Genomic DNA, 22,181 nt, shown 5'->3' on the forward strand with positions numbered 1-22,181 from the left:
CTGCATCTTTGATGTGTCTGGGTGGTTTAATACATCATCCACAGCATAATTATTAACTTGACCATGTTTATAGATATATTCAAATGTCTGATTTGTTATTCTTACCCATCAACCAATCACTACCCTTCTTTATGAGGCTTTCGAAAAGCTCCCTGGTCTTTGTAGTTTAATCTGTGCTTGAAATTCAATACTTACAGATGTATGTATGGGGGACAGAGGAAGGGGTAGTCATAAAAAAATAATGTCAACCCCTATTATTTCACACAGAGTGAGTCCATATAACTTATACGATTTGTTAAGCCACATTTTACTTCTGAACTCATTTAGGCTTATGCAACAACTATATTTCATTTATTTAATTTGTATTAATTTGTAAAAAATATATATATAATTTTCTTTTCACTTTGCCATTATGGAATATTTTGTGTCGATCGATGACCAAAAATTACAATTAAATCTATTTCAATCCCACTTTGTAACGCAACATTTTTTGAAAAAAGTTCAAGAGGGTGTAGACTTTCTATAGGCACTGCAGCTCTGATGCAGAGCAATAGAATGTTCAGCTACCTTCTTTACTTTTCAAAGTGTTTTGTTAAGCAACCTTTACCTCGCCAACTCAGGTATACGTTTTCCCGTCTCAGAACAGACAGACAGACAGACAGACAGAGACCAGGCTTGGCAGCCTGAGTGGTCAGTGGGCCACCACAGCACAGCCTGTCTGTGGACCAGGTAAACCCCTCCAGCAGGAGAGACCAAGACACGACTGACTGGAAGCTAATGACTGACCAGGACAGGTATGGCCTTGGCCTGGAGTGTGAGTGGGGTCCTTACCCAGGTAGGGCATGCCAGGGTGGTACCCTGGCATACCTGGCTGGAGGTGTTGGGGGGGCATCGGGCCCATATGGTGAGGTGGCATTGGGCCCATACCCAGCAAGCCCTCATGGGGGCCCTGCATGGGCATGCTGTAGGGGGGGCCGTAAGCTCCCATCATGCCTTAGGAGGAGGAGGGGGGGCCGGGAATGACAACAAGATAACCATGCATAAGTGACATGCAACTGACTATCCAAAAGACATGCACTACATATTAATGATAAAAGATTAAGTTAAACCAGTTAGTAAGTAAAACAAGCATGGGTGTTACTGTAAAGAAGAGGTTAAATAATACAAATACAATTTTTGGTCATGCTGTTAATTTGGATCATGCAAACTTTGATTCAATGCATTTGATGCAAAACAAAATATAAAACAGATGAAATAATATTAAATAAAAATTATCAGCAACAGAAACTAAAACAATCACAGCCTATAATGAAGATGCAGTTGAAAGCCAATGGACAATTTTGAATGGGCAATTTCCGGATAGGGGAAGAGGGTAAATAAATTAAGGTTGAATTGTTTTAGCAGTCCAGCTTAATTATTTCCCGGGTAGTTGCTAAGTCCCAAGCAATCGTGCCATCTCCCTGAATCCCAAATCTCCCCTAGCCACTACCCATGAGGCACTGTATATCTGGGTGCTTAGGGGCTAGTGGTTGATTTGGGATGTCTGTCTCTGTGAGGAAGGGGTTACCTGGACCAGGCATCATTCCCATGTGGCTAGTTGAAGGCACCACCCCCATCATGGACCCTACTGGGGTACCTGCTCTAGGGGACGCTTGCTGCTGGGCTACCCTCTCCCTCTCCTGCTGCTCCACCACTCTGGCTGCCCGCTCTGGAACAAACAGCAATACGCACGCTTGGATTAATTCATAACGCTAACATTGAAGGGACATAACACTCCAAGATCCAAGTTTGTCAGATGTTTGGCTAGGGATATGGACTAGCGTATTTTGTTTTGTCGACATTTGGAAAGTTTACAGACAAATTTGCTGTTTCCATCAGGCCGGACGTTACATTTTTTATCCAACATGTACTTTACTCGCAGGAAAAGGTTGGATGGAAACATGGTTATTGTCATCACCAATCTGATTCTGATTGCAGATCTCAACCTGTGTATGAATTCACTGGTGAAACAAAGTCTCCATAGAGATGCCTCAGTACTAGCATGCTTCCCTGGCCTTCCTACCTTCATACTCTACTTTCTTGGGAGCCTCCAGGTTTCTCCACTCCGTGCCCACCAGACGGCTGAGCTCCCCGAAGGAGAAGTCAGGGTGGCGGGTCTTGATGACCGAACGCATCTCACTGCTGAATAGGATGTAACCACTCATGTTAACCTTCCTCTTGGCTCCTTCCTTCTTAGACACGCCCTTCGCCTTGGGAGTGGACTGTGGAGAGAAACAGGGGGTAGACCGGTCAATCAACAGTAACACCTATGTTAATTAATAGAGTGGATGTCCACGCCCCCGCTGAAATCTAACTAGCATAATAAAAACATCCCACAAAATCCATCTGTTTAAGCTAAAGATACGTTATTTTTTTAGCATGGGCTGCGTCTCAATCCACCACATCCGCCAATGTTGGCCTTCCGCATCCTAAGTGAAAGGTGGCATAGCTACAGCGGTGTTTGTCAGACTAGGAGACATCTGAAAATCTCTCTCACAAAAACGTCTGTAGTGTCCGAGAGATAGAGATAGACAGTGCATTCGGAAAGCATTCAGACCCCTTGCAAATAAAAAAATGATATATCACATTTACATAAGTATTCAGACCCCTTACTCAGTACTTTGTTGAAGCCCCTTTGGCAGCGATTACAGCCTTGAGTCTTCTTGGGTATGACGCTACAAGCTTGGCACACCTGAATTTGGGGAGTATCTCCCATTCTTCTCTGCAGATCCTCAAGCTCTGTCAGGTTAGATGGGAAGCGTCGCTGCACAGCTATTTTCAGGTCTCTCCAGAGATGTTCGATCGGGTTCAAGTCTGGGCTGTGGCTGGGCCACTCAAGGACATTCAGAGACTTGTCCCGAAGCCACTCCTGCATTGTCTTGGCTGTGTGCTAAGGGTCGTTGTCCTGTTGGAAGGTGAACCTTTGCCCCAGTCTGAGGTCCTGAGCGCTCTGGAGAAGGTTTTCATCAAGGATCTCTCTGTACTTTGCTCAGTTCAGCTTTCCCTAAATCCTGACTAGTCTCCCAGTCCATGCCACTGAAAAACATCCCCACAGCATGATGTTACCACCACCATGCTTCACCGTAGGGATGGTGCCAGGTTTCCTCCAGACGTGACGCTTGGCATTCAGGCCAAAGAGTTCAATCTTGGTTTCATCAGAGCAGAGAATCTTGTTTCTCATGGTCTGAGAGTCTTTAGGTGCCTTTTGGCAAACTCCAAGCGGGCTGTCATGTGCCTTTTTACTGAGGAGTGGCTTCCATCTAGCCACTCTACCATAAAGGCCTGATTGGTGGAGTACTGCAGAGATGGTTGTCCTTCTGGAAGGTTCTCCCATCTCCACAGAGGAACTCTGGAGCTCTGTCAGAGTGACCATTGGGTTCTTGGTCATCTCCTTCACGAAGGCCCTTCTCCCCCAATTACTCAGTTTGGCCGGGCGGCCAGCTCTAGGAAGAGTCTTGGTGGTTCCAAACATCTCAAGGATGATCAATAGAAACAGGATGCCCCTGAGCTCAATTTCAAGTCACATAGCAATGGGTCTGAATACTTACGTAAATAAAGTATTTCTGTTTCTTTATTTTCAATAAATTAGCAACATTTCTAAAAACCAGTTTTTGTGCTTTGCCATTATGGGGTATTGTGTGTAGATTGAGTACATTTTATTTTTGTAATACATTTTAGAATAAGGCTGTAACGTAACAAAATGTGGAAAAAGTATCTCAAAATGTTTGGACACACCTACTCATTCAAGGGTATTTCTTTATTTTTTTAACTAATTTCTACACTGAAGAATAGTAGTGAAGACATCAAAACTATGAAATAATACATATGGAATCATGTAGTAAGCAAAAAAAGTGTTAAACAAATCCAAATATATTTTATATTTGAGATTCTTCAAATAGCCACCCTTTGCCTTGATGACAGCTTTGCACACTCTTGGCATTCTCTCTACCAGCTTCACCTGGAATGTTTTTCCAACAGTCTTGAAGGAGTTCCCACATGCTGAGCACTTGTTGGCTGTTTGTCCTTCACTCTGCGGTCCGACTCATCCCAAACCATCTCAATTTGGTTGAGGTCGGGGGATTGTGGAGGCCAGGTCATCTGGTGCAGCACTCCATCACTCTCCTTCTTGGTAAAATAGCCCTTACACCGCCTGGAGGTTTGTTGGGTCATTGTCCTGTTGAAAAACAAATGATAGTCCCACTAAGTCCAAACCAGATGGGATGGCGTATCGCTGCAGAATGCTGGTTAAGTGTGCCTTGAATTCTAAATAAATAACAGACAGTGTCACCAGCAAAGCACCCCCACACCATAACACCTCCTCCTCCATGCTTTACGGTGGGAAATACACATGCGGAGATCATCCGTTCACCCACACCGCGTCTCACAAAGACAGCGGTTGTAACCAAAAATCTCCAATTTCGACTCCAGACCAAAGGACACATTTCCACCGGTCTAATGTCCATTGCTCGTGTTTCTTGGCCCAAGCAAGTCTCTTCTTATTGTTGGTGTCCTTTAGTAGTGGTTTCTTTGCAGCAATTCGACCATGAAGGCCTGATTCACACAGTCCCCTCTGAACAGTTGATGTTGAGATGTGTCTGTGACTTGAACTCTGTGAAGCATTTATTTGGGCTGCAATTTCTGAGGCTGGTAACGCTAATGAACTTATCCTCTGCAGCAGAGGTAACTCTGGGTCTTCCATTCCTGTGGCGGTCCTCATGAGAGCCAGTTTCATCATAGCGCTTCATTGTTTTTGCGACTGCACTTGAAGAAACGTTGAAAGTTCTAGAAATGTTCCGGATTGACTGACCTTCATGTCTTGAAGTAATGATGGACTGTCGTTTCTCTTTGCTTATTTGAGCTGTTCTTGCCATAATATGGACTTGGTCTTTTACCAAATATGGCTGTCTTCTGTATACCAACCCTACCTTGTCACAACACAACTGATTGGCTCAAACGCATTAAGAAGGAAAGAAATTCCACAAATTAACTTTTAACAAGGCACACCTGTTAATTGAAATGCATTCCAGGTGCCTACCTCATGAAGCTGGTTGAGAGAATGCCAAGAGTGTGCAAAGCTGTCATCAAGGCAAAGAGTGGCTACTTTGAAGAATCTCAAATAAAAAATATATTTTGATTTGTTTAACACTTTTCTGGTTACTACATGATTCTATATGTGTCATTTCATAGTTTTGATATCTTCACTATTATCCTACAATGTATAAATGAGTAAAAATAAAGAAAAACCCTGGAATGAGTAGGTGTGTCCAAACTTTTGACTGGTACTGTGTATGTATGTATGTACACTGCTAAAAAAATAAAAGGGAACACTTAAACAACATTCTTATTAATCTTATTAAATACTTTTTTCTTTACATAGTTGAATGTGCTGACAACAAAATCACACAAAAATGATCAATGGAAATCAAATTTATCAACCCATGGAGGTCTGGATTTGGAGTCACCCTCAAAATTAAAGTGGAAAACCACACTACAGGCTGATCCAACTTTGATGTAATGTCCTTAAAACAAGTCAAAATGAGGCTCAGTAGTGTGTGTGGCCTCCACGTGCCTGTATGACCTCCCTACAACGCCTGGGCATGCTCCTGATGAGGTGGCGGATGGTCTCCTGAGGGATCTCCTCCCAGACCTGGACTAAAGCATCCGCCAACTCCTGGACAGTCTGTGGTGCAAAGTGGCGTTGGTGGATGGAGCGAGACATGATGTCCCAGATGTGCTCAATTGGATTCAGGTCTGGGGAACGGGCGGGCCAGTCCATAGCATCAATGCCTTCCTCTTGCAGGAACTGCTGACACACTCCAGCCACATGAGGTCTAGCATTGTCTTGCATTAGGAGGAACCCAGGGCCAACCAAACCAGCATATGGTCTCACAAGGGGTCTGAGGATCTCATCTTGGTACCTAATGGCAGTCAGGCTACCTCTGGCGAGCACATGGAGGGCTGCCACCCCACACCATGACTGACCCACCGCCAAACCGGTCATGCTGGAGGATGTTGCAGGCAGCAGAACGTTCTCCACGGCGTCTCCAGACTCTGTCACGTCTGTCACATGCTCAGTGTGAACCTGCTTTCATCTGTGAAGAGCACAGGGCGCCAGTGGCGAATTTGCCAATCTTGGTGTTCTCTGGCAAATGCCAAACGTCCTGCACGGTGTTGGGCTGTAAGCACAACCCCCACCTGTGGACGTCGGGCCCTCATACCACCCTCATGGAGTCTGTTTCTGACCGTTTGAGCAGACACATGCACATTTGTGGCCTGCTGGAGGTCATTTTGCAGGGCTCTGGCAGTGCTCCTCCTGCTCCTCCTTGCACAAAGGCGGAGGTAGCGGTCCTGCTGCTGGGTTGTTGCCCTCCTACGGCCTCCTCCACGTCTCCTGATGTACTGGCCTGTCTCCTGGTAGCGCCTCCATGCTCTGGACACTACGCTGACAGACACAGCAAACCTTCTTGCCACAGCTCGCATTGATGTGCCATCCTGGATGAGCTGCACTACCTGAGCCACTTGTGTGGGTTGTAGACTCCGTCTCATGCTACCACTAGAGTGAAAGCACCGCCAGCATTCAAAAGTGACCAAAACATCAGCCAGGAAGCATAGGAACTGAGAAGTGGTCTGTGGTCACCACCTGCAGAACCACTTCTTTATTGGTGGTGTCTTGCTAATTGCCTATAATTTCCACCTATTGTCTATTCCATTTGCACAACAGCATGTGAAATTTATTGTCAATCAGTGTTGCTTCCAAAGTGGACAGTTTGATTTCACAGAAGTGTGATTGACTTGGAGTTACATAGTGTTGTTTAAGTGTTCCCTTTATTTTTTTGAGCAGTGTATGTATGTATGTATGTATGTATGTACAGTCGTGGTCAAAAGTTTTGAGAATGACAAGTATTGGTCTTCACAAAGTTCGCTGCTTCAGTGTTACGAGATATTTTTGTCAGATATTACTATGGTATACTGAAGTATAATTACAAGCATTCCATAAGTGTCAAAGGCTTTTATTGACAATTACACTCAGTTTATGCAAAGAGTCAATATTTGCAGTGTTGACCCTTCTTTTTCAAGACCTCTGCAATCCGCCCTGGCATGCTGTCAATTAACTTCTGGGCCACATACTGACTGATGGCAGCCCATTCTTGCATAATCAATGCTTGGAGTTTGTTAGAATTTGTGGGTTTTTGTTTGTCCACCCGCCTCTTGAGGATTGACCACAAGTTCTCAATGGGATTAAGGTCTGGGGGGTTTCCTGGCCATGTTTTGTTCCCCGAGCCACTTAGTTATCACTTTTGCCTTATGGCAAGGTGCTCCATCATGCTGGAAAAGGCATTGGTCATCACCAAACCGTTCTTGGATGGTTGGGAGAAGTTGCTCTCAGAGGATGTGTTGGTACCATTCTTTATTCATGGCTGTGTTCTTAGGCAAAATTGTGAGTGAGCACACTCCCTTGGCTGAGAAGCAATCCCACACATGAATGGTCTCAGGATGCTATACTGTTGGCATGACACAGGACTGATGGTAGCACTCACCTTGTCCTCTCCGGACAAGGTGTTTTCAGGATGCCCCAAACAATCGGAAAGGGGATTCAGAGAAAATGACTGTACCCCAGTCCTCAGCAGTCCAATCCCTGTACCTTTTGCAGAATATCAGTCTGTCCCTGATGTTTTTCCTGGAGAGAAGTTGCTTCTTTGCTGCCCTTCTTGACACCAGGCCATCCTCCAAAAGCCTTCGCCTCACTGTTTGATGTACTCACACCTGCCTGCTGCCATTCCTGAGCAAGCTCTGCACTGGTGGTGCCCCGATCCCGCAGCTGAACTTTAGGAGACGGTCCTGGCACTTGCTGGACTTTCTTGGGCGCCCTGACGCCTTCTTCACAACAATTGAACCTCTCTCCTTGAAGTTTTTGATGACCAGATAAATGGTTGATTTAGGTGCAATCTTACTAGCAGCAATATCCTTGCCTGTGAAGCCCTTTTTGTGCAAAGCAATGATTACAGCACTTGTTTCCTTGCAAGTAACCATGGTTAACAGAGGAAGAACAATGATTTCAAGCACCACCCTCCTTTTAAAGCTTCCAGTCTGTTATTCTAACTCAATCAGCATGACAGAGTGATCTCCAGCCTTGTCCTCGTCAACACTCTCACTTGTGTTAACGAGAGAATCACTGACATGATGGCAGCTGGTCCTTTTGTGGCACGGCTGAAATGCAGTGGAAATGTTTTTTGGGGGATTAAGTTCATTGTCATGGCAAAGAGGGACTTTGCAATTAATTGCAATTCATCTGATCACTCTTCATGACATTCTGGAGTATATGTAAATTGCCATCATCAAAACTGAGGCAGCAGACTTTGTGAAAATTAGTATTTGTGTCATTCTCAAAACTTTTGACCACGACTGTATGTGTGTATGTATGTATGTATGTATGCATGTATACTACCGTTCAAAAGTTTGGGGTCACTTAGAAATGTCCTTGTTTTTTAAAGAAAAGCAATTATTTTGTCCATTAAAATAACACAAAATTGATCAGAAATACAGTGTAGACATTGTTAATGTTGTAAATGGCTATTGTAGCTGGAAACGGCTGATTTTTAATGGAATATCTACATAGGCGTACAGAGGCCCATTATCAGCAACCATCAGTCCTGTGTTCCAATGGCACGTTGTGTTTGGTAATCCAAGTTTATAATTTTAAAAGGCTAATTGATCATTAGAAAACCATTTTGCAATTATGTTAGCACAGCTGAAAACTGTTGTGCTGATTAAAGAAGCAATAAAACTGGCCTTCTTGAGACTAGTTGAGTATCTGGAGCATCAGCAATTGTGGGTTCGATTACAGGCTCAAAATGGCCAGAAACAAAGAACTTTCTTCTGAAACTCATCAGTCTATTCTTGTTCTGAGAAATGAAGGCTATTCCATGCGAGAATTTGCCAAGAAACTGAAGATCTCGTACAACGCTGTGTACTACTCCTTTCACAGAACAGCACAAACTGGCTCTAACCAGAATAGAAAGAGGAGTGGGAAGTGGACAACTGAGCAAGAAAACAAGGACATTTCTAAGTGACCCCAAACTTTGGAACGGTAGTGTATATACAGTGAGGGAAAAAAGTATTTGATCCCCTGCTGTTTTTGTATGTTTGCCCACTGACAAAGAAATTATCTGTCTATAATTTTAATGGTAGGTTTATTTGAACAGTGAGAGACAGAATAACAACAGAATCCAGAAAAACGCACGTCAAAAATGTTATAAATTGATTAGCATTTTAATGAGGGAAATAAGTATTTGACCCCCTCTCAATCAGAAAGATTTCTGGCTCCCAGGTGTCTTTTATACAGGTAACGAGCTGAGATTAGGAGCACACTCTTAAAGGGAGTGCTCCTAATCTCAGCTTGTTACCTGTATAAAAGACACCTGTCCACAGAAGCAAACAATCAATCAGAGTCCAAACTCTCCACCATGGCCAAGACCAAAGAGCTCTCCAAGGATGTCAGTGACAAGATTGTAGACCTACACAAGGCTGGAATGGGCTACAAGACCATCGCCAAGCAGCTTGGTGAGAACAGTTGGTGCGATTATTCGCAAATGGAGGAAACACAAAATAACTGTCAATCTCCCTCAGCCTGGGGCTCCATGCAAGATCTCACCTCGTGGAGTTGCAATGATCATGAGAACGGTGAGCAATCAGCCCAGAATTACACAGGAGGATCTTGTCAATGATCTCAAGGCAGCTGGGACCATAGTCACCAAGAAAACAATTGGTAACACACTACGCCGTGAAGGACTGAAATCCTGCAGCGCCCGCAAGGTCCCCCTGCTCAAGAAAGCACATGTACATGCCCGTCTGAAGTTTGCCAATGAACATCTGAATGATTCAGAGGAGAACTGCGTGAAAGTGTTGTGGTCAGATGAGACCAAAATCGAGCTCTTTGGCATCAACTCAACTCGCCGTGTTTGGAGGAGGAGGAATGATGCCTATGACCCCAAGAACACCATCCCCACCGTCAAACATGGAGGTGGAAACATTATGCTTTGGGGGTGTTTTTCTGCTAAGGGGACAGGACAACTTCACCGCATCAAAGGGACGATAGACGGTGCCATGTACCGTCAAATCTTGGGTGAGAACCTCCTTCCCTCAGCCAAGGCATTGAAAATGGGTCGTGGATGGGTATTCCAGCATGACAATGACCCAAAACACACAGCCAAGGCAACAAAGGAGTGGCTCAAGAAGAAGCACATTAAGGTCCTGAAGTGGCCTAGCCAGTCTCCAGACCTTAATCCCATAGAAAATATGTGGAGGGAGCTGAAGGTTCGAGTTGCCAAACGTCAGGCTCGAAACCTTAATGACTTGGAGATCTGCAAAGAGGAGTGGGACAAAATCCCTCCTGAGATATGTGCAAAGCTGGTGGCCAACTACAAGAAACGTCTGACCTCTGTGATTGCCAACAAGGGTTTTGCCACCAAGTACTAAGTCATGTTTTACAGAGGGGTCAAATACTTATTTCCCTCATTAAAATGCAAATTAATTTATAGCATTTTTGACATGCGTTTTTCTGGATTTTTTTGTTGTTATTCTGTCTCTCACTGTTCAAATAAACCTACCATTAAAATGATAGACTGATCATTTCTTTGTCACTGGGCAAACGTACAAAATCAGCAGGGGATCAAATACTTTTTCCCTCACTGTATAGATAGATATATAGATAGATATATACAGTGGGGGAAAAAAAGTATTTAGTCAGCCACCAATTGTGCAAGTTCTCCCACTTAAAAAGATGAGAGAGGCCTGTAATTTTCATCATAGGTACACGTCAACTATGACAGACAAATTGAGGAAAAGTAATCCAGAAAATCACATTGTAGGATTTTTTATGAATTTATTTGCAAATTATGGTGGAAAATAAGTATATGATCACCTACAAACAAGCAAGATTTCTGGCTCTCACAGACCTGTAACTTCTTCTTTAAGAGGCTCCTCTGTCCTCCACTCGTTACCTGTATTAATGGCACCTGTTTAAACCTGTTATCAGTATAAAAGACACCTGTCCACAACCTCAAACAGTCACACTCCAAACTCCACTATGGCCAAGACCAAAGAGCTGTCAAAGGACACCAGAAACAAAATTGTAGACCTGCACCAGGCTGGGAAGACTGAATCTGCAATAGGTAAGCAGCTTGGTTTGAAGAAATCAACTGTGGGAGCAATTATTAGGAAATGGAAGACATACAAGACCACTGATAATCTCCCTCGATCTGGGGCTCCACGCAAGATCTCACCCTGTGGGGTCAAAATGATCACAAGAACGGTGAGCAAAAATCCCAGAACCACACGGGGGGACCTAGTGAATGACCTGCAGAGAGCTGGGACCAAAGTAACAAAGCCTACCATCGGTAACACACTACACCGCCAGGGACACAAATCCTGCAGTGCCAGACGTGTCCCCCTGCTTAAGCCAGTACATGTCCAGGCCCGTCTGAAGTTTGCTAGAGTGCATTTGGATGATCCAGAAGAGGATTGGGAGAATGTCATATGGTCAGATGAAACCAAAATATTACTTTTTGGTAAAAACTCAACTCGTCGTGTTTGGAGGACAAATAATGCTGAGTGGCATCCAAAGAACACCATACCTACTGTGAAGCATGGGGGTGGAAACATCATGCTTTGGGGCTGTTTTTCTGCAAAGGGACCAGGACGACTGATCCGTGTAAAGGAAAGAATGAATGGGGCCATGTATCGTGAGATTTTGAGTGAAAACCTCCTTCCATCAGCAAGGGCATTGAAGATGAAACGTGGCTGGGTCTTTCAGCATGACAATGATCCCAAACACACCGCCCGGGCAACGAAGGAGTGGCTTCGTAAGAAGCATTTCAAGGTCCTGGAGTGGCCTAGCCAGTCTCCAGATCTCAACCCCATAGAAAATCTTTGGAGGGAGTTGAAAGTCCGTGTTGCCCAGCGACAGCCCCAAAACATCACTGCTCTAGAGGAGATCTGCATGGAGGAATGGGCCAAAATACCAGCAACAGTGTGTGAAAACCTTGTGAAGACTTACAGAAAACGTTTGACCTGTGTCAATGCCAACAAAGTGTATATAACAAAGTATTGAGAAACTTTTTTGTTTGACCAAATACTTATTTTCCACCATAATTTGCAAATAAATGCATTAAAAATCCTACAATGTGAGTTTCTGGAGAAAAAAAATCTCATTTTGTCTGTCATAGTTGACATGTACCTATGATGAAAATTACAGGCCTATCTCATCTTTTTAAGTGGGAGAACATGCACAATTGGTGGCTGACTAAATACTTTTTTCCCCCACTGTATATATATATATTTTTTATATATATAGATTATATATATATATATATATATATATATATATATATATATATATATATATATATATATATATACACATATATTTATAGATGTGTGTATATATATATATACATATATTTATAGATGTGTGTATATATATATACATATATTTATAGATGTGTGTATTATTATATATATATATATATATATATATATATATATATATATACACATACATACATACACACATATATACACCTAAAGGGGACTTAAAAATCAAAATCAAATAGCTAAATTAGCCTTTTTATGATAATCTTAAAACAATTCCACATGTTAGTTTAATAGAAGCGTTAAGATCTTGGGGTAATGATGGTAATGGGTGTATAGTCTGGGTAGGGCTATGTGTGATGTATGAGTGGCTGAATGGAATGGTTAGGTGGGAGTAGGTATACGAACTGGATGCTTGGATGAAAGTAAGACATTGGGCTAAGGGTGTGCGAGTGGGTGTATATGAGGGAGGGGTAAGATATTTGGGGCGAGGAGAGGCGTGTGTGTGGAAGGGTACAACACTTGTTCATTGGGTGCGTGTGGATGCGTGTAAGACCTGGGGAGGAGGGGTGTAAGGCATGATGTCCAAATCGCTTGCCAGAGGGGTCTGAATGATGGGCATGGAGGGGGTCTCTGGAGCCTGGTCCTCATCCTCCAGGTCATCCAGATCCTCACCCCCCTCATCCATGTCTGCCAGCTTCAGCTCCAGCTCCTCAATCTTCTTATTCAGCAGAGGAGACGGTTCCTTCTGGGGCACTATCATCTTCCTGGATATGGACCAATCAGAGAAGAGGGTTGATACCAGCTAAACAATAAAATATATCTATCTAACCAAGTCTTTGGCTACAGTCCGATTCTCTTCCCTTGTTCTCCCCGAAGTAAGCAGAGAATCTTCCTTAGCCTGTATATACACCAGTCCAATCCATGAGGGGGAATGAATTAGTTCAGTGCACACTTTAGGAGGAGAAAGGGGACCAGGCTTTTGCCAGTTCTATGTTAAATGTACAGTATGTGAGTCACTCCCACCTGAAGTAGTAGACCTCGTCGTCCACCACCTTAGCGTGGAGGGAGAAGCGCTTCAGACCCTTAAACTTCTTCATCTGCTTTTCGCTCTCGATGTAGCGGCTCTCACATAGCAACACGTCCTCCTCAGACACCTCAGTGGGCCGACACGACAGGTAGTCCTTAAAGGACGACACTACACATTTACCTGCAGGGCGGAGGGATGGAGAGAGTGATGGTTAATTACAGGGCCAATTATACTGCTACTGAACCTAGTTTTCCTGGGGGTACTTGATGTCTGAAACAGTTTGCAGAGACTAGTCTAGGAAAGGTTTGATAATGAAAACAACCATAATGAATGCATATTGAGTGTAGAGAGCATGTGGAATGCAGGGTACCTAGGACGCAGGTCATGGGGCAGGTTTCCTCCACGTTGCTTAGGAACACCTCTCTCTTGTAGAACATCCTAGTGGGCTCGTGTCCTGTCTCCTCTGGGTGGATGAAGATGGGTCCGAAGAAAAACGCTGCTCCGTCACGCACCCACAGCTTCTCTATCCTGTTACAGCGCAATCCATTAAAACAGGCCTGTTGTCTTCCTAATGGCCACATTCACAGACATACACCACATCTCCATATTCAAAACACAAAGGCTTTATCTCAATTCATATTTCTGTGATTTCTCACATCTTATCTTATCTCATCGGGTCCCTCCCCTCAGACCTTGTTCTCCAATGCATTTTGATACAGTGGCGAGAGGATTCGAGGAAAGAGCCCCTGACACCATCTATACATTAAAGAGTTCTGTAGAGAAACCAAATACTAGAAGGTGTGATTGACGTACCTGCCGACACGGGGTTTAGTGAGCCCATGTGACTGGACGTAGACACAGTCTCCCACCTTCAGCCACATGTTGTTGTGGTGGAGCTGGTCGTAGTACTGACAGCCTGCCTCCCCTCCACTCATCTCTACCGGGACATCCTCATGCTCCTACACACAGTCACATAGTATGAAAGCACACACTCAGTAACACTGGTACACCTTTTAAACTATTGTGTCAACCCAAACTGTACTGGCTCAGATATTTTCCTTTCACATTGTCCTTTCCAGCACAGCTCCAGCAACTATGGCGGATGCGTAACCAGTGCAGCTTGGCTCTGTTCAGTTCGGCTCAGAAATATGGAACGGGTATGTTAATACATTCCAATGTTTCAGTGTTGTTTACGATGAAATTACAGATAAGAAGTAGGGTTGAATGGTGCGAACCCGGTTACCGAGACCTTGATTTTTTTATTGCAGCTACTGAATATCGTTGCACATGCGAGCACTCTCTCGCAGTCTTTCTCTCTCAAATAGTGTATCTATATATAGTGTATGTGGACAGCCCTTCAAATTAGTGGATTCAGCTATTTCAGCCACAACCGTTGCGGACAGGTGTATAAAAGCACACAGCAATGCAATCTCCATAGACAAACATTGGCAGTAGAATGACCTTACTGAAGAGCTCAGTGACTTTCAATGTGGCACTGTCATAGGATGCCACCTTTCCAACAAGTCAGTTCGTCAAATTTCTGACCTGCTAGGGCTGCCAAGGTCAACTGTAAGTGCTGTTATTATGAAGTAGAAATGTCTAGGAGCAACAACGGCTCAGCCGCGAAGTGGTAGGCCACACAAGCTTACAGAACGAGGGTGCTGAAGCGTGTAGCGCGTAGAAATAGTCTGTCCTCGGTTGCAACACTCACTACAGAGTTCCAAACTGCCTCTGGAAGCAACGTCAGCACAAGAACTGTTCGTCGGGAACTTCATGAAATGGGTTTCCATGGCCGAACAGCCGCACACAAGCCTAAGATCACCATGTGCAATGCCAAGCATTGGCTGGAGTTGTGTAAAGCTCGCCGCCATTGGACTCTGGAGCAGTGGAAACGCATTCCCTGGAGTGATGAATCACGCTTCACCATCTGGCAATCCGACGGATTAATCTGGGTTTGGCGGATGCCAGGAGAACGCTACCTGCCCCAATGCATAGTGCCAACTGTACAGTTTGGTGAAGGAGGAATAATGGTCTAGGGCTGTTTTTCATGGTTTGGGCTAGGCCCCTTAGCTCCAGTGAAGGGAAATCTTAACGCTACAGCATACAATTACATTCTAGACGATTCTGTGCTTCCAACAGTGGTAACAGTTTGGGGAAGGCCCTTACCTGTTTCAGCATGACAATGCCCCCGTGCACAAAGTGAGGTCCATACAGAAATAGCTTGTCGAGATCGGTGTGGAAGAACTTCACTGGCCTGCAAAGAGCCCTGACCTCAGCCCATCGAACACCTTTGGGATGAATTGGACTGCCGACTGCGAGCCAGGCCTAAATCGATCAACCTCACTAATGCTCTTGTGGCTGAATGGAAGCAAGTCCCCGCAGCAATGTTCCAACATCTAGTGGAAAGCCTTCCCAGAAGAGTGGAGAATGTTATAGCAGCAAAGGGGGGACGAACTCCATGATTTTGGAATGAGATGTTCGACAAGCAGGTGTCCACATCTATCTATCTCCTACCCTACCTCTTACAGATAATACATTCAATGCAGTATTAGCCTTATATTTAGCTAATTAATGATAGGTTATGCATAATACGCTTCTAACTTATAGCCTCTGTTTCTTGCGCAACACGCCAACACCTGTGCTTCGTTGGCCTCTCCTTAAATGTTTTTACAAATTTCTAAATACCAATAGACTATTCTAATAGGGACGCAAGCTCTTTTTTTGCTGAATGTTAAATCCAGCAGCCAATATAACTCACGGGTAGTGTAAAAGAAGAGCGAACACGCGATGGCGGTAGGCTATAGCAGTTATTTATTCAGACCCATAACCATTCAATTTATTTTATTTCACCTTTATTTAACTAGGCAAGTGAGTTAAGAACAAATTCTTATTTACAATGACGGCCTACACCGGCCAAACCCGGACCACGCTGGTCCAATTGTGCGCTGCCCTATGGAACTCCCAATCACGGCCGGTTGTGATACAGCCTGGGAGCCTGGAATCGAACCAGGGGGTCTGTAGTGACACCTCAAGCACTGAAATGCAGTGCCTTAGACCGCTGCGCCACTCGGGAGCCCAAAATGATGCAACAATAGAGAGAGAAAGAGAAGGTAGGCTAATAACATTAGGCTAAATATTATGAAAGTTATATATGCGTTAGCCTACTAATTATACAAATAGACTATTATATTTCAAAATTAAAATCTAATTCGCTAGCCTATACTTGTAAATTTGTAGGCCGCATGGGCTGCACCAGAATCGCATATTCTCTCCCTGCTTTATCATGGTTTGAACGATGTGCGTAATTCCAGTCCATATAATACAGTATAGTAATACAGTTCACAGTAAAATGATTAGCCTAATGGAGCTAGTTTCATTTATTTACCCAAGAGGACATATAGCTAGCTACATCTATGGGCTTTTATGTTTTTCTGTCGTGCATAATGTGTAGTAGTATATGTACTGGATAATGGCACAAACATTTTGGCTTTTTTGGGCTTGGGCTCATGAAATGCCGTTCATGTAGGGCTCATAAAATGCATTTAATATATGGCTCATCAGGCTCAGGTAGCATCAGGTTAGAATTTTCATGCTGATCAAAGCTCTAATCAAATCCAGACATATTTATATGCTTTATAATGCTTTTGAATGACACTTCCGGTTTTGGCAGGAAATACCGGGTTACCTGGGAGAAAGCGATTTAATCTTGGGATGGAACATTTGTAAAATACCGGGAAGATATTCAACCTTAATAAGATATTTTTTGTGAATGTCCAATAAGCATGACAAATGCATTTCACTCTCTAAAATAAAATAAAATAATTAAGGCTGTCAAAGTTAAAACTGCAATATGTAACTTTTTGTGCGTCCAGACCAAATTCACATAGAAATGGGACTTATAGATCTGTCATTACATTTTACATTTTAGTCATTTAGCAGACGCTCTTATCCAGAGCGACTTACAGTTAGTGAGTGCATACATTTTTATTTTTTTTATACGCAAGTCTGATACAGATTATTTTGTGTTTCTTCCCTTACAATCAAAGCATAGTATGCCTGTAACTTAATGCACTGCTATATATATATAAATATATACACAAATACAATGAGGGGGAAAAAGTATTTGATCCCCTGCTGATTTTGTGCGTTTGCCACTGACAAAGAGATGATCAGTCTATAATTTTAATGGTAGGTTTATTTGAACAGTGAGAGACAGAATAACAAACAAATCCAGAAAAACACATGTCAAAAATGTTATAAATTGATTTGCATTTTAATGAGGGAAATAAGTATTTGACCCCCTCTCAATCAGAAAGATTTCTGGCTCCCAGGTGTCTTTTATACAGGTAACGAGCTAAGATTAGGAGCACACTCTTAAAGGGAGTGCTCCTAATCTCAGCTTGTTACCTGTATAAAAGACACCTGTCCACAGAAGCAATCAATCAATCAGATTCCAAACTCTCCACCATGGCCAAGACCAAAGAGCTCTCCAAGGATGTCAGGGACAAGATTGTAGACCTACACAAGGCTGGAATGGGCTACAAGACCATCGCCAAGCAGCTTGGTGAGAAGGTGACAACAGTTGGTGCGATTATTTGCAAATGGAAGAAACACAAAAGAACTGTCAATCTCCCTCGGCCTGGGGCTCTATGCAAGATCTCACCTCGTGGAGTTGCAATGATCCTGAGAACGGTGAGGAATCAGCCCAGAACTACACGGGAGGATCTTGTCAATGATCTCAAGGCAGCTGGGACCATAGTCACCAAGAAAACAATTGGTAACACACTACGCCGTGAAGGACTGAAATCCTGCAGCGCCCGCAAGGTCCCCCTGCTCAAGAAAGCACATATACATGCCCGTCTGAAGTTTGCCAATGAACATCTGAATGATTCAGAGGAGAACTGGGTAAAAGTGTTGTGGTCAGATGAGACCAAAATGGAGCTCTTTGGCATCAACTCAACTCGCCGTGTTTGGAGGAGGAGGAATGCTGCCTATGACCAAGAAAACCATCCCCACTGTCAAACATGGAGGTGGAAACATTATTCTTTGGGGGTGTTTTTTGCTAAGGGGACAGGACAACTTCACTGCATCAAAGGGACGATGGATGGGGCCATGTACCGTCAAATCTTGGGTGAGAACCTCCTTCCCTCAGCCAGGGCATTGAAAATGGGTCGTGGATGGGTATTCCAGCATGACAATGACCCAAAACACACGGCCAAGGCAACAAAGGAGTGGCTCAAGAAGAAGCACATTAAGGTCCTGGAGTGGCCTAGCCAGTCTCCAGACCTTAATCCCATAGAAAATCTGTGGAGGGAGCTGAAGGTTCGAGTTGCCAAACGTCAGCCTCGAAACCTTAATGACTTGGAGAAGATCTGCAAAGAGGAGTGGGACAAAATCCCTCCTGAGATGTGTGCAAACCTGTTGGCCAACTACAAGAAACGTCTGACCTCTGTGATTGCCAACAAGGGTTTTGTCACCAAGTACTAAGTCATGTTTTGCAGAGGGGTCAAATACTTATCTCCCTCATTAAAATGCAAATCAATTTATATTGATTTGAGCTGTTTTTCTGGATTTTTTTGTTGTTATTCTGTCTCTCACTGTTCAAATAAATCTACCATTAAAATGATAGACTGATCATTTCTTTGTCAGTGGGAAACGTACGAAATCAGCAGGGGATCAAATACTTTTTTCCCTCACTGTATGTATGTATGTATGTATGTATGTATGTATGTATGTATGTATGTATGTATGTATGTATGTATGTATGTATGTATGTATGTATGTATGTATGTATCTATATCTATCTCTCTCGGGCCAACATTTTAACAAATTCTAAAATTGCGAGAAACTACAGAAAATCACGCGATTAATTGTTTTAATCGTTTGACAGCCCTAAAAATAATATATGCCATTTAGCAGACGCTTTTCTCCAAAGCAACTTAGTCATGCGTACAACATTTGTACTTACGGGTGGTCCCGGGAATCAAACCCACTATAGCACCATGCTATACCAACTGAGCTAATATCCTCCTGTGCTCAGACTTCTCACCTTGTCGACAATGCTGCGGCTGCCGTTATCGGCCACGGCCAGCAGTTTCTCCTGATCACGTTTGGCATACATGGAGGCCACCCGGACGACGGGCAACGGCACATCCCGAAGGACAAACCTCACGCCGGCTGGCACGGCCCACATCTTGATTTTCTTGAAGGCCTTGTTCCTGGCAGAGTAACGGGACTCACATACGTACACGTCCTCTGGTCTGACTCCCTCAGGCTGAAGCTTGAAGTAATCCTGTAGAGAGGGAGCACACAGTTGGTCAGTGTGTTGGAGGGGATCAGTTTGAGCAAGGCGATGTGCAGAATCGCTAATCAAGACAATCGTTCAAAACAAGACTCTGGGACAGTCCTAGAAAGAGATCCAAAATTCATACAACCACTGCACATAAAAATAATTTAAAAGCAATGAGGATGATGCAACAGATCAGACTGTTTAGCTTAAAATGTTGATACAGTTTTATTTCTTCATATTATAAGCTCAGCAATGCGCACATTGCTGTAGGCTACGTGTGAATGCTCCAAAATGCAATTAGCAGGAAAACGCCGGTCTCAAAAAGCGCACCACAAGTGCGAGCGGTTTCATGTGACAGAGAAGAAAATATTTGTTAGAAATTAAGAAAAAGGGGCGACCTAAAGATGCATCAACTAGTATGAATTACTAATATGACTAGGATTGTGCTTTTGGCTGTTGGAAAATAAAATAAAGTTGAGAGAAATGCTGGTTTCAATGGCATATGAAGTGTTTATAAAATTATTTCCTCAACATTTCTATGGTCATATTTTGGCTAGCTTAGGCTACTTTGAAAAAGGTAAGACATGCTTCATAAAATGACAAAACGTCCAGGTTTAAATAATTAAGTTTGGTTTAAAAATGCTGACTGCCTCCGCTCAGATTCAAGGTGGCTGATGTGTGGTGCACAACAGGCACTGTCCTTCACTCTCTGGTCTTGTGACCATTTGATCTAAACAAGCAGTGCCTCGAGTATGTCGATAGAATCAAGCCTTTAGACGTTAATGTTAATTATCCTTCATTATATTTGTCAAACATTACTGCTGTTTAGCCTATATTCGTGTCACAGGAGGTTGGTGGCACCTTAATTGGGGAGGATGGGCTCGTGTAAATGGCTGGAGTGGAATAGTATCAAATACATCTAACACATGGTTTCTATGTGGTTGATAACATTCCATTCGCTCCGTTCCAGCCATTATTATGAGCTGTCCTTCCCTCAGCAGCCGCCATTGATTTGTGTAATTAATAGTCTCATTAAAAAGTTTGGCTACATTTTCTGGCAATTCCCTCATGTCAGCATCGGTTTGGACATGAGCCTGTAGTTAATATGCATATCCCCTACACTTTGACATTCGGACAACTTAAATCTATGTTCTTGTTGTCCGACTAAAAAAATGTCTTGTCCTGGACAAGCGTTAATGTCGAGACCTGAACAGTCATCAAAATTGTTAAAAGGTTTCTAAATGCAAAAGTTGGACAATGGATGAAGACACTCCAAAAAAAATCCATCAGATATTGACGGAATGATAGCACATTCACTGGCACTGACAAATAATGGGGACGTTTCCACTTCACAATAAGTTTTCCGGGGCAGCTCTAGCAGGGCAGACATTTTACAAACTGACATGGTGGCATCCAATGACGGTGCCACATTGAAAGTCATTGAGCTCTTCAATAAGGCCATTCTACTGCCAATGTTTGTCTATGAAGATTGCATGGCTGTGTGCTCAATTTGATACACTTGTCAGCAACGGGTGTGGCTGAAATAGCCGAATCCACTGATCTGAAGGGATGTCCACATACTTTTGTATATATAGTGTATCTGTGACCAATAGATGCATATCTGTATTCCCAGTCATGTAAATCCATAGATTAGGGGTTAATTAATTTATTTCAATTGACTGATTTCCTCATATGAACTGTAACTCAGTAAAATCAATTAAATGTGCATTTATATTTTCGTTCAGTATGTATATATATATACACACACACAGTGGGGGAAAAAAGTATTTAGTCAGCCACCAATTGTGCAAGTTCTCCCACTTAAAAAGATGAAAGAGGCCTGTAATTTTCATCATAGGTACACATCAACTATGACAGACAAAATGATAAAGAAAGATCCAGAAAATCACATTGTAGGATTTTTAATGAATTTATTTGCAAATTATGGTGGAAAATAAGTATTTGGTCAATAACAAAAGTTTCTCAATACTTTGTTATATACCCTTTGTTGGCAATGACACAGGTCAAACGTTTTCTGTAAGTCTTCACAAGGTTTTCACACATTGTTGCTGGTATTTTGGCCCATTCCTCCATGCAGATCTCCTCTAGAGCAGTGATGTTTTGGGGCTGTCGCTGGGCAACACAGACTTTCAACTCCCTCCAAAGATTTTCTATGGGGTTGAGATCTGGAGACTGGCTAGGCCACTCCAGGACCTTGAAATACTTCTTACGAAGCCACTCCTTCGTTACCCGGGCGGTGTGTTTGGGATCATTGTCATGCTGTATGACCCAGCCACGTTTCATTTTCAATGCCCTTGCTGATGGAAGGAGGTTTTCACTCAAAATCTCACGATACATGGCCCCATTTATTCTTTCCTTTACACGGATCAGTCGTCCTGGTCCCTTTGCAGAAAAACAGCCCCAAAGCATGATGTTTCCACCCCCATGCTTCAC

The 22,181-nt window shown here is 43.3% G+C and overlaps 1 protein-coding gene across 1 annotated transcript in view; it reads right to left on the reverse strand.

Moving 5' to 3' along the window:
* LOC311138410 (protein polybromo-1-like) overlaps positions 1 to 22,181 on the reverse strand; it is a 47,164-nt gene that overhangs the window by 3,168 nt on the left and 21,815 nt on the right. The window contains exons 22-29 of the mRNA XM_084173081.1: positions 19,488 to 19,730; positions 14,252 to 14,397; positions 13,809 to 13,966; positions 13,435 to 13,618; positions 12,965 to 13,175; positions 2,063 to 2,261; positions 1,568 to 1,708; positions 832 to 993 (exon numbers count right to left, since the gene is read on the reverse strand). Coding sequence (XP_084029207.1) covers positions 832 to 993; positions 1,568 to 1,708; positions 2,063 to 2,261; positions 12,965 to 13,175; positions 13,435 to 13,618; positions 13,809 to 13,966; positions 14,252 to 14,397; positions 19,488 to 19,730 — 1,444 coding nt within the window. The remainder of the gene's footprint in view (positions 1 to 831; positions 994 to 1,567; positions 1,709 to 2,062; positions 2,262 to 12,964; positions 13,176 to 13,434; positions 13,619 to 13,808; positions 13,967 to 14,251; positions 14,398 to 19,487; positions 19,731 to 22,181) is intronic.

This window comes from Coregonus lavaretus (assembly GCF_964263955.1).
Source record: "Coregonus lavaretus genome assembly, chromosome: 12".
Lineage (NCBI taxonomy): Eukaryota > Metazoa > Chordata > Actinopteri > Salmoniformes > Salmonidae > Coregonus > Coregonus lavaretus.